We start from the raw sequence: 13,384 nt of genomic DNA, 5'->3' as shown, positions 1-13,384 counted from the left end.
AAAAAATTAGGGAGAATGACCCTTCATCCTAATAATTCTTAATTCTTAGCCCCATATTTGGGGAGGTGTTAATTCGGAATTGATATTAATACACGGGTGGGTATTAGCGTTTTAGGGCAAGTATGTTTGTGATGCAGTGTACTTTTTCAAAAAATAAACATTTCCCTTTCTTAGAAAGAGGAACTCTAATCTTCTTCTCTCTTTTCCGTAATCTCCATTCTACTCCCCATACCATTCTATTCCATAACACTTCAATGTCATTTGGTTATTGGTAACAGGTGATGTAGGAATGGTAACGGGGGGTGAGGCAGGGCTGGGTTTTGCATGCCCCACCCCGACCCCAAAATCAAATGTCATGCCTAATCCCCATTCCAAATCCATCAAGTAGGGGTGAGCAAAAAGACCGAAAAATCAAACCGACCGAAACTGAACTGAAAAACGACTAATCGAACGTAGTGTAAGTTTTGTTGTTTTTTTCACTAAAAACAAAGGTGGGAAGACATTTTCAACGAGAAACAAGGGTGGAAGCAGACCATGAGTGATCAATTCGTCTTGCTCTTGAATCCAAGCAGAAAATACTTATTCTACATGATTTCATTTGAATATGATGTAGGCACAAGTAGCCCCATCCATTCGTAGGCTTATACGTGTCAGGCGGCGCCAACCAGAGCAGGTCCAATCAAGGTAAGAGGGTGGTAGGGCTCAGCGGGTTTCAGGGAACCAATGGCGTGGAGTCACTTGGCAACCTCAGGTGACCACACTCCTCATATACAGACTGCATCCCCACCGTCTGAGCTCACCTACCTCCAAACGACTCCAAGTATAAATAGGAGGTGACCCCCCTCAAGATAAAGGATTGAAACTTAAGCTCTCTAGCTCACACTTGAGATCTCTCATTCTCTTGTGGCCAAGTCTAAGTCCTCACACCTCAGACTTAGTCCACCCTACATCTCCCAATACTAACTTGATCGTCAAAGTCTCTGTCTTGGGATTGCACCCAAGGCCTCTGACGTCTTCTTCCTTGCAACATCGACCTCAGATACCTCAACCACCTCAGGTACATCACACCTCAGACCTTGGGTACCTCAGTCATACTTAGGAGTGAATTTACAGTGTTGTCCTTAGCCCATTCTGAACATCATCAGAATCTATGCTACGAACAATGTAGATGTTATTAATAAGAAAATAGTTAAAAAACACAAAAAAAAAAATGCAAAACATTGTGATGTTAAAAAAAATGTTTCCCTTAATTAGGCCAAGAAGATGAAGATAAACAGGTTGGTGTTGACCTGTTTAATTATTATCAAGTGATAGGTCATTGTCGACCTATCTTCTGACCTTGTTTCAAAATACAATGTTATACACGGTTGAAGATTTGTTGTGTTAAACACGGGTCGATGTTCACCCGTCATTCGACTCAGTTTCAATAATATTTTGATTAGCGACAATTACATTTAAATTATATTACTTAAAGTAAATACCCTTTCAAACAGTAATTAACGACAATTACATTTAAATTATATTAGAAACTATAAATAATAATATTAAATTTTAAACTATGATTAACAATAATTATATTATTTTCAATGATATTATTATTTTGAATATTTTATAGTTTTATTATTTAAAGTAAATACCCTTTCAAACTGTATTTAACAACAACTACATTTAAATTATATTCGAAACTATAACTAATAATATTAAATTTTAAATTACTATGATTAATAGTAATTATATTATTTTCAATAATATTATTATTTTGAATATTGTATAGTTTTATTATTTAAAGTAAATACCCTTGCAAAATTTAATTAACAACAATTACATTTAAATTATATTTGAAACTATAATTAATAATTTAAATATTTTAGACGTGTTATTTCAATAAAATAACCAAAAATAATATTACCAATAATTGAAATGGACAAAATATTTTAAATTAAAGAAATTGATGGGCAAAATATTGCTTAAGTTTGCCAAATACTTAGTGAATTTGTTATCATCAAAACACATAATGCCAACATTATTCTTATGTGCCTTGCTCCAAACCTATACGGATTTGATTGGGTATTACCCAGCAAGGTTCAAAATATCACAACGCATTGGTCCGTATCTCTCATAAATTTTAGCGCTTAATTCAAATTCTCTCATTAATTCCTATACGGATTTGATTGTGCCTTGCTCCAAACCTATACGCATTGGTCCGTATCATTCCAAGGCAAATATAAATTTTAACGCCTAATTCAAATTCTCTCATTAATTCCTTTAATTAATGATCCCCTATCATTAGTTTCGTTTTGTTAGTGTAAAAACTTCAAATTTTAGCTATAGCAAGATTTGAACCTTGGTCATTTGATTTTAAATTTTAGCAACCACAAGTCCACCAATGAGCCACAAATATTTGTTTGCTATAATTATATGTATTTTTTATTTTAAGTACATTTTCACTTTTCTTAATGAGTGACAAGTTTTTATTAAAAAATGTAGGAATTAATTTATTAAATTTTATATACTAATAAATATTAAGATTAATTATATTGGTTTTTGAAAATTGACTTTCACATTTTAGTTTATTTGTTTTTTTTTTTTTTTTGCATTTTAGTTATTCCATCATTTTTTCAATGGTTACAAATTGTGTCCCAATATGTCACACTTTATATAAACCATTAAATTATGGTTTTTTAAATTTAAATGACTTATTTACAATCATATAAATATTGTAAGTATACTTAGTAATATATTTTTTAAGTTTTATTTGAATTTTTTACCATATTTATGTGTATCTTGATATTTCGTCTGTATCCATATATATCCAAAGTGTATCTCAATACGTCTCTTAAAATTTTCTTTCTGATACATCTTGTGTTTTGGATATTTGAACCTTGCTACCCAAACCATACACTTAAGTAGTTTAACAGGTACTACTCAAACCTAACCAGCTAGCCTTGTCCCTTGTGCGTCCTACCCAAACCTGAATAGATTACATGGGTGCTGCCCAATCACTTGAAGCTTTGCAACTTCTTCTTCCTAGAGGAACATTTTCAACGCAAGCACTTGCTTTTGATTTTATAGTGAAAAGACTAACTATTTTATCAAAGGTTTTGAAAACACTCAAAGTTATATTGCAATTACTCAAGGGTAACTTTTATGAGAGAACACTTGAACGTTGAAGCTCTTTGGCTTTTTATCATGGATAACTACTAATCTTAAGACATTGCAACCTTGTCGCAGTCTTGCTAATGAAAGACATTGCAACCTTCCTAGGCAACCTTGCGCACACAATCCTTGTCACCACTTCACAACCTTCTCACCACCTTGCCAACATTGTCACGGTCTGACCCACCTCGCAATTGCATCCCTCGCGTCTTGCCACGGTATCACCGCAGCCATGCCCCTTACATCTTTACTGCAACTTCATGCACCTCACAACTGAGACCAGATCAGATCCTCACATAGGGCGCCTAACGCGCACATCCTATCATGCATTGGAAACATCTCCCTCCCGTACTTCTAAGTAATTGTTCACGGGAGATGTTCCCAATGCACAGTGAGTATGCATGTGAAATGCCCAAGTGTGAGGAACACATCCCATTCCCTCGCACCTTGTCATGGTCTCACCGCAGCCTTACCCCTCAACCTCCCTTTAGCCTCTCCTAGCTCCCCGTTCAAATCAACATCATCCTCCCCTCACAGCATTTGCTTAATCCCCAATTTCACAGTTCACACTTGAGTTGGGCTCGGACCCAAGCCAAGCTCGGGTTCGTCAATCAACTCACTAAAATTTCATAAAAATGTATGCATGATGTATACATTTATGTATGTATATATATGCAAATATATGTCTATAAATGCATATATGTATGCACAATAATCGGACTGGGATCATATTGGGATAAGGTCCAGCTAAACTCCTCTACTAAGTAATAGGTTCGGACCTAACAACCCCCTCCCCCCCCCCCCCCAAAAAAAGAAAAAGAAAAATCTAAACTTCTGAGCACAAACCCAACCAAATAAGCAAGGTCCAAAATATCGATATGCCCGATATGCCGGTAGAAACATCTGTAGTTTTTTTTTTTTCAAATCCAATTCAGAAGGGCCAGTGTTTTTTTTCAAAAATATCAATATGCCCGATACATCCACCCCCTGAACCGGTTAAAACCTCGATACACTCTTACACCCTATGTAGGGGCATATCGATACTTATCAGCCGATACGGACCAATACATATCGATATTTTGAACCTTGTTAATTAGTAGTAACTAAAAATCAAAGCCCAACCAGTGTAAAACAGAAGGCTGGGTCGATATGGGATGAGGTTGCACCCCTATTCACGGGACAATAACGTCATCCAAAACTGACTGGCAACAATAAAAAATTACATCTTATAAACAGCGGCTTTTTCACCATTTTAATGAAGATGGAAACTCAAACTCTCAACAATCGTCTAGGCTGAGGATTAATATTCTTAGAAGTGAGAACGTGTGGCGAAGAAGTAAAATCAACAAACATAAATCATCCACTAGCACATGATACGATTTGGTACATATCCGCTGATACAAGTTCAATATGATATTGATAGCATTGCACTTGTGTCAATATTAAACTCTCGTTACATGGCAAAAGTCGTGTTTTATGTTTGACTACCAATTAAATACTTAGGTCAAAATTGCCTATTGAGAGAGATTTTTTCCTCAAAACAATAGTTTTTGGACAAATGAGGTGAGAAAATTAAACTAAATACAAACAAATATCGTATAAAAACAGAGTGATGGCGAAGTATAAGATTCACCAAAAGAATTCATATAATTCACAACAATTGCAGTCATTTGAGCATCTAACTCGGATGGTTAAAGCATCTAGCACCTGTACAGATCATTAGGAATGACATCAGTCTGAGAAAATTCACCGAGTAAGAAGGTAAATGCAAAAATAGATTATCTATTTCAAGTTAGAAAACCACCATTTCAAGTAATATTAATTTCTATTAATTTATTAATTACCTATAAATGCCATGCATTTTCACCTTTAGAGTCGAATTGAAGGAAACAAAACATGATAGTCTTATCAATTCAATAAGAACTCTATTAAATGCAATATATAACTTTCTAACTAAAACAGGTATTACATACCTAACCTAGCGCAGATAATCAAGGTGTGGTCTGACCACCAAGTATAAATGCATGGATCAGACTTTGAGCAGCCCGAGTCTGATCAGGTGTCCCAGATACAACAACCACTCCATCGGTAGCCGCAGACCTTGGGTCGTGCACTACTACCTTAGCACCTGATATCTGTATATACCAAAAGGTCAATATCAAGCAGACATTTGAAATGAAAACTAACAATAGCTAACTACAACTTTGATTACTTGATCGTAAAAACAGTACAAGTACACCAACCTGCCTAATCTGATTAAGGTTACTATTGTTCTCTCCATAAACATTGATCAATAATGTCTGAGGTACCATAACCTCAACAGTCATGCTTGTCACAACAGCTGCTTGACTTCCACTGCATAAAAGTTTGAAAAATATACAGTAAGAGAATAAATAAACCAAGCATTTCTCTTTATTAACATCCCTTCTTTTCTTTTTCTGCCATTTTGAAACTCTCTCCATCTCTTACTCGCCTATTTGAGCTTCAAAACCTACTCATTATTCAATCCATTGGCTTATGAAAACCAGCAACAAATGTGCCCAAACAAAATAAACGACTAATTTATGCCAAAGCAAGCAACAGGACAAAATCAATAGTAAGTCAAAAGAAGCTTGATAGTCCTACTATCACAGCTCATAGGCTCGTTCCTACAACTCCACTTGCAGCTCGCTGGCTCACCCAATAGGGAGAGGGAAAGGGACAAGTCAGTGTAGACTAGGTCTGCATGTTGAGCACTCTTTCCATCACTGAATTCCCTTTGCGCTGATTGATGCTTCCTCTCCAACTCAATGAGACCATACTACTGAATGAAAAGTAAAATAAACTACGGCTATGTTTCTTTATGCTTCAAGATTTCTACTTTCAGAGCCCACATTTCAGTCTTTGTGCTTTGGGGTTTAAAGCTGTTTTGGCTTTAGATTATATTTTTAAAAGCAACTCTTACCAAACACTCGAAAACAATTTTTTGCTCATTTTTGTTTCCTACAGATCGAAGCTCAAAAGTAAAAGCTTATCCAAACAGATCTTATATCTGTCTATCAATATATAACATTAAAGTAGGATCCAAACAGATCCTACTTAGTTACAAGCAGGCATCGATGCGAGTTAAGTACAGAATCATAAACAGCCTATACCTTCCAATAAGCCCATTTCTTGAAGTCAAGCTTGTTCCACTATCAGCAATGCCCCTAGGGTTTCCACTGCTAACTGCCTGAATGGACGAAAAAGGAAATATTAAAACACAGAATGGAAAAACTATAGGCTAAAAACAAATCCCACTGCTTCAAACACATCTAACCCACCTGAGGTGCCCATGACCTTGGAGAAGATGGTGCATCAAACGTTGGACCATGTCCTGGTCTTTCGCTACTGTAAGAATAAGGTGCTTGATCAAAATGGGAGAGAGCAGGCTGCCGATCCACAGGCTGTGAAGGAAAAGCAGGACGATCCAGAACATGAGGAAGTCCAACTGAAGAAGGGTAATGTCCAGGAGAGGAAGGATCATGTCTTGGTCTAAAAATTGGTGAAGGCGCTTCCATGGAAGGAGATAAATATGTACTGGTACCAAGGCCTGGGAAAGGGGGTTTAACAGGAAAAACGGTTTCCCTAAGTCGGTTTGTAATATGAAATAATGCATCTTGTACAGACTGTAAGCTGCCAATAACCTGCCAGCAAGCACCAAGTATTTGACCTGTTATAGGGCCTCCATAAAGAAGTAAAAGATTCATAATTGCACACTAAGATGAGCAACCAACAAAATGCATGATGAAAGATGGGTTAATTACAGGTACCCCTGACTATCTGACAATTACTTAAAGTACCCCTTATGTTTCAGAACCTACTTAAGTACCCCTTAGGTTTCAGAACCTACTTAAAGTACCCCTAAAGTTTCAGAATTTCAATTCGTATTGAATCTTGCCATTAAGTTGGATAAAAAGACTCTTTTGCCCTTAAATATTTTCAAAATTCCAAAACACAACATCAGCGCATACTGTGATTTTACCAAGAGATCTGGCAATGCATAAACCGTGCTTTCCGTAATCAGCAATGATTCTTTTAACTTGCCAAGGTGGCTCAATAGAACCCTGTAATAGAAGATTGATGACGAGACAATTCAAGATCTGTGATTTTTGAGATCTAGAGAATTTGGGACCGAGATAACATGATATTAATATAAAGCTTCATACTTGGTAATTGAAGCTTTGTTGGTTTTGTAAACTAACTGGTCTGTGTAAATGTTGCTTAATGTAATTAGCTTCAAATAAAAACAAAATTGAAGCTTACCTAACTAGAACTTTTTGAAAATGAACCAGAGATCACAGGACGATTTCCTATTGATAGAAAGGTGCAATAGTTTAAGGACATGATTGAGAAGCCAGAGGGTATATTGATCATCAGCATGAACGAGGAGATTCAGGCAAGATGATTCATCAAATATCAACAAAGGAAGACCTTAACTTTGTTAGAGAAGTGTTACGTTGAGGAGATGATTCACCAAATGTCAATAGAATAATTCCAACATTAGGTACTCTTTTTCACACCATTGCTAGAGTGTCCAATCCTTAAAGCAAATTAGAGTTTAAGAAAAAGAGATTACTCTAAGTTCAACAGAATCAGTATTCTACTTAATCAGAAAACGAAGAGAACATGACAAAAGGCCTTGACCATATTTTCCCAAAGCTGTTGTTGAGAAGTAATTAGTCAATGAGCTGGATTTTGGCAGTCTCGCCAGATATTGTTCGTCTTGATCGAATTCTAACGGGATTCCAGCAAGTGCAAGTTGAACGAAGTTTTTGAAATTTAAATATCTCAGATCATTTGGCCTCCATTGTTCGTTTCTTTAACTTTAGAAGAAAACAAAGCTTCTGTCCAGCAATGGATGTTGGTCTGGGTCAGCAATGATCCTCCCAGGCAATAAGTCTGTTATCCTCTACACCGGCATCAACACCCAGAATCAGCAGGTTCAGAACATTGCAGTCCCCAAGAACCTGTCCTACCTCAGGGAGTGGGTTCAGAACATTGTGGTGGCCAACATCCATTGAAAACCCAACATCAATGGATGTTGGCCTTGCTTTGTGTGTGTTTTCTCAATAGGAATATAGTCAATGGTGACTGGTGAGGGTAAAATTGGGTTTTCATAAAATTTTAAGTGTCACGTGATGTCACATGTAAGCGGAATGTGACAGCCAGCTAATAGAAGGGTAGTGTCATATTACGTCATACTTCAGGTAAGTAGGTTTTGAAACCTTAGGGGTACTTTTAAGTAATTGCCATATGGTTCAGGGGTACCTTAAGTAATTAACCCTAATAAGTCCCGAGGCAATTTCCAATCCATTTTTCCCATTTTAGAAGGCAGTGAGATGTAGACATGACCTTATAAATGGGCTTCTAATAATAACCTGACCAAACCTGCTCAAGTGAATACAAGGCTGGCTTTTTAAATCCAGTTCAAGGAAAATGTTTGACAGGACATTTAAAGTTTAAGTAATGATAGTTCAAGCAAAACCACACACCAAAACCCCACTAGTTCAAATAGAAAAAATCATCTATGGTGGTTTGTATTACTAATCTGGTAATAGGACATGCATAAAACTTATCAATTCTATCTGCATTGTGCAGGTTTATCAGGTATAAAGCTTATCAATGCTTGAGTTTGTTTCTTTGTATAAGATAACACATACCAAACCAATATGTGGAGGTAAAAGTGATGCAAATGGGAATATGAACAAATTCTCATTGCTCTAATTGGGAAGCATAGGAAGAAAATGCAAAAGATAAGGACTTGAAAAGGGTAAATCTGGAAAGTTTGTATTCCAAGTCAAATATCCATTGAACACTTGATAGAAAGAGATGGAAAGGGGTGACGGGAGAGGGCTTCACATTTAGAGGTGCATAATTTGACCCCTGTATAGGAACACCTTTGTTCCTTATATCCACTTAGGGGCCTTTGTGCGATTGTATATTTTATACAACATATATACAAGACTGTTTAGACTGTCAACAGTTTGACACCTACTCTCAAGCATGAGTTCTACTTGTTCTTGTTCCCATGATTCCAACCTAGAGGCTTCGATTGTTATAGGTTTTCATGGTATCAGAGAAATGCTTGAGGGGCATATGAAGTTCATTCTTGGTTTGCAGATTGGCTATTGAAGAATCAGATAAATAGGCATTATGCTAGTCTCATTTTGAAGAAGTAAGCTTGTGAAAATTCATTTATATGTTTCTGGAGTTTGAAGATTGATTTCTTGATACAACTCAGTCAAGTCTTTTTAAAAGACCATTTCTCCATTTATGCATGTCATACTTGTGCAAGGGCTTTGCTATAAATCTGCAATCTGTAAAAGCATGGAATTTGGTATTCACCACTGCTCTGTCTCAATACTAATCAGTTTACATTGAGACTTCATAGCTTTTAATCACCCAAAATGTAGGAAATTAGATTGAATACTGATCTGAATTATGATCTCAGACCTTGTGAAAGAGAGTGGATAAGCAGAATAGCAGGATCAAGATACCATTGTATGCATACAGAATTCAAGCATCTCACTAAATCTAGCAAGCTCCTTAAGAGGATCTCAAGACAACTATCAGAAATTGCAGTGTTCCATCGTAAGGTAAGGCAAGTGCGATCTCACCAAGGTAAAACAACAATGACCAAACTAAGACTAGCAAGATCCAAGTGTCTCGTGATGCTGTCTCCCAAGTAGTGTGCAATCTAGTGCCAAGAATACTTTCCCTTGATATATTTTCAAAGAGCCCGTCTGACGTGAGATCCATGACATTGTGGGGTGTTCGGATCAAGACGTGGTGGAGGTCAAGGAGATTGTGCATAATGGTACCACATGGTGGAGGTAAAGGAGATTGTGCATAATGGTACCTTCCAAGACACGTGTTGCTTTCTGAATGATCCTGAAGAACATGGTATAACCAACTTGCAGAACTCAAGGCATGCATTCTCGCTGGAGAGAAATGTGGGATTTACCTCCTGCTTGTTCATTAATGGCAGGGAAGATTTTGGAAGGTTGGAGCCATGCATGTTGCATGGCGGCCTTTTCCAATAAATAAGGAGCCAAGTTCGCTGCCAAGGACCTATTTCCTTCTTCCCATATCCTTAGCTTTCAGACTTAATCCCTTTCTACTCTCTATGCTCCTTAGCATTCGAATCCTGACTTTAGAGCTTCCAGACTAACCTTATCTCATTGGCTTACATTGAGAATCTCCGGTTCAAGTTCTATCTTGGGAGGAGCTGATGGATTATCTCATTGGCTTTCAGAACAATGGAAGGACCATCTTCACATTTGACTAAGGAGGACCTGATGGATTGACTGCAGTCTGTCATCACAGGAATGAGTAAGTCCAAGTTTGCTACCTACCAGAGGCCTTACCCACTGAGCATTGCTCAGAAGCCTTATCTGCCTAGATATCACCCACCAACAACTTGGCAACTTTATGATGGTCAACAAGGGAACACCCAAGAGCATATCAACAAATTCAAGAAGACCTTGGGCCCTTTTTCTACTGATGGAGATTTGAAGGTGAGAGTTCTTGAAGACCCTAACCAGGCCAGTGTATACTTAGTTTGTGAATCTCGCACCTAACAGTGTCCAGAGTTGGGAGGATTTGGTGGAGCTCTTAACCAATTGACTTGATGTTGAGAAAAGACTGAATATGGTGGACTTGAGGAATCAGGAATGTTCACCAAAACAATGTGGAAGATCAAGTGTCTTTTCTAATGAGGTTCCATAGAGCCTCGCAGCAAGTACATGACAACATGTAAGGCAGAAGGATTTTGTGGATGAGTACACCAAAGGGACCATCCAGGATATCAAGTGTATTTGAAGACTTTGCACATACAAGACTTTTCAAAATTGTGGGAGTGCACTGAGTAGATTAACTGCTCAATCAAGAGACCAATAGAACAAGATGGAGATCATGGCAGAAGGCTTATGCCATGGACTCGAAGACAAGCAAATTCTCTTGTGGGCGACGCAAACCGAGAAGATTGCCTAGGGGATTTCCTGTGAGATCGGACTTTAGAGTCCCTCCCCCTTTCCCTTGTTCCAACAAGGAGGTGATTCTAATTATGAAGAGATTGATAGAAGACGGCAAGATCGAGCAATCACAACCCCAATACCCAACCACAAAGGAAGAGTAGTCTGATGTCACTTTCATCAAGCCACAACACACAACTTGATGGATTGTTACTAATTGAGGATGTTTCCCAAGCAGCTAGTCAGTATAGAGGATTATGTGCAAACCCCAAGAGGAAGCACTGTAGAGCCAGATCCCCTCCCTCCCCATCCCCCCAGCAAACAACATTAATGCAGTAGGGTAGCAGTCTTCTACAATGCAGCAGAAGAACCTCTAGTAGCAAGGTTCACTAGAAACTCGCATCTACAACAATTCTTCCAATCGAAGGCAATACTGACGAAGGTGCAACAGAAGGTTATAAGAGTATTGGTCAGACTGAGGAGAGATGGAAGTAATGGAGCAGGAGGAGACATTTGAGTGGGAGGACATGATGGTTAAGGACCTCAAGGACAACAAGCCACTATACATCTCAATGATGTTGAATGGTTAAGAATCCAGGAGAGTCCAACATGTGAAAACTTATCATCAGTGCCAGGTCCATGCACCCTTAATACACCAACTTGCATACATGGTTTAAAATGTCCATAAATTCCCTAATATTTCCCCATTTCCATGGGTAACAACACAACACAAAATTTTACTAGAATTGACATATTCCCTAATGAACACTACTAACACTGGAGTATAAGTGATAGTTTGCATGACAAACTTTCATTTCCACTTCCATGGGTAGCAACATGAAATTTTACTGGAATTGACATACTCCCTAGCGAACACTACCAGCACTATATGGAGTACAAGAGAGTATTATAACATAAGTTGGTGACCCTATTATAGATATGTGAAAGTAACAATGTTATTGCCCACCTAACTTACATGGTTACCACTTTGAGCTATCCCAATACTCACTTCAAACATGAAGTTAAATAATAGTTTTTTTTTTTTTTTTTGTGTAAATTTGGTTGATCTATTACAACCAATTATATTTTCTATTTGTCTAAATTTTGCTTTAACTCACTCTATCATGAAGCTTTGAATCTTAACGTTTACAAGACAACTTCAGAACATATTCTTCTGTCTATAACCTTTGCTTCTTAGCTTTGTTTAATGATTTGGAAAGAGATAATGATTTAAAAAGGCGTGTGTGCTTCTTTTATCATTTCATAAAATATCATTTTTTTTGCATATTTGACAATGTTTCCACCATGTCTATAATAATTAAACTATTTCTATATGATGTTATCAACATTTCTTACATGTTTCCTATATTTGGACGACGGACTTTTTCACCAACACTGACATTTTAAACATTGCTGCACAGCCACTGAATGCAATCACCACACCTGGCCTTTCCATACCTGGCAAATGGATCTCATAGGGAAAATTAGACCATCATCTTGGAGGGTACCATTGGATCCCGGTTGCTACAGATTATATACCTTTAAAGAGTGTAACTGCTAGTAATGTGACTAATTTCATCAGACAAAATATCATACACAAATTTAGAATACCAAAAGTTACCTCAGACCATTGTCCTATTAAGTTAGGTCTTGAAACCTTCTTGAGTGATCAGGCTTTGACAAGATCAGATGGCTAACATCAAACACATCAGTCACAGCTCAATGGGAAAGAAGATCGGCAAATGGATTGCGAAGTTCTTTAGCTAAACAAGGGGTACATAGGAATCAGATTTGTTGGGCTCAGTTGTAAGCTTGTTGGTACAGTTTAGAGGCGTCACCTCACGCCTCTAAATGGGATCTTGTAATATGTATCCCTTGTGATCTTTTTAATAAAATCTTTATTATCTATCAAAAAAAATTCTTTAGTGGCCCTATACCTTTTAGATTTGAAAATGTGTGGCTTACTCACCCAGATTTTGTGTAAAAAGTAAAGATTTGGTGGAAGGAGCTGAGGGAGTGAAGTGAAAAGGTGTGAGATTTCATTAAAAACTGAAGAGATTGAGAAAGAGAGAGATGAATAGTGATCATTTTGGGAGAACCATTACTGAAGGGGAAAAATGAGTTAAGATGATTGGAGACTTGAGAAGGAATTGGAAGAAGTCTCATTTAGAGAAGAGATTTACTAGAGATAAAAATCCAGATATAAATGAATTAAGGGGATGGCAATACAAAAT

The 13,384-nt window shown here is 37.4% G+C and overlaps 1 protein-coding gene across 1 annotated transcript in view; it reads right to left on the bottom strand.

Moving 5' to 3' along the window:
- Nucleotides 1–4,551: 4,551 nt before the first annotated feature.
- LOC148870058 (RNA-binding KH domain-containing protein) overlaps nt 4,552–13,384 on the bottom strand; it is a 32,349-nt gene continuing 23,516 nt past the window's right edge. The window contains exons 4-8 of the mRNA XM_088968864.1: nt 6,459–6,821; nt 6,291–6,367; nt 5,400–5,511; nt 5,130–5,291; nt 4,552–4,863 (exon numbers count right to left, since the gene is read on the bottom strand). Of these exons, the coding sequence (XP_088824990.1) occupies nt 5,148–5,291; nt 5,400–5,511; nt 6,291–6,367; nt 6,459–6,821 (696 nt within the window). The 3' untranslated portion in view covers nt 4,552–4,863; nt 5,130–5,147. The remainder of the gene's footprint in view (nt 4,864–5,129; nt 5,292–5,399; nt 5,512–6,290; nt 6,368–6,458; nt 6,822–13,384) is intronic.

The sequence above is a fragment of the Nelumbo lutea genome, chromosome 2, assembly GCF_056320005.1.
Source record: "Nelumbo lutea isolate HS-2025 chromosome 2, American lotus-T2T, whole genome shotgun sequence".
In the NCBI taxonomy this organism is placed as follows: domain Eukaryota; kingdom Viridiplantae; phylum Streptophyta; class Magnoliopsida; order Proteales; family Nelumbonaceae; genus Nelumbo; species Nelumbo lutea.
This window is presented reverse-complemented; position numbering and strand designations above follow the sequence as displayed.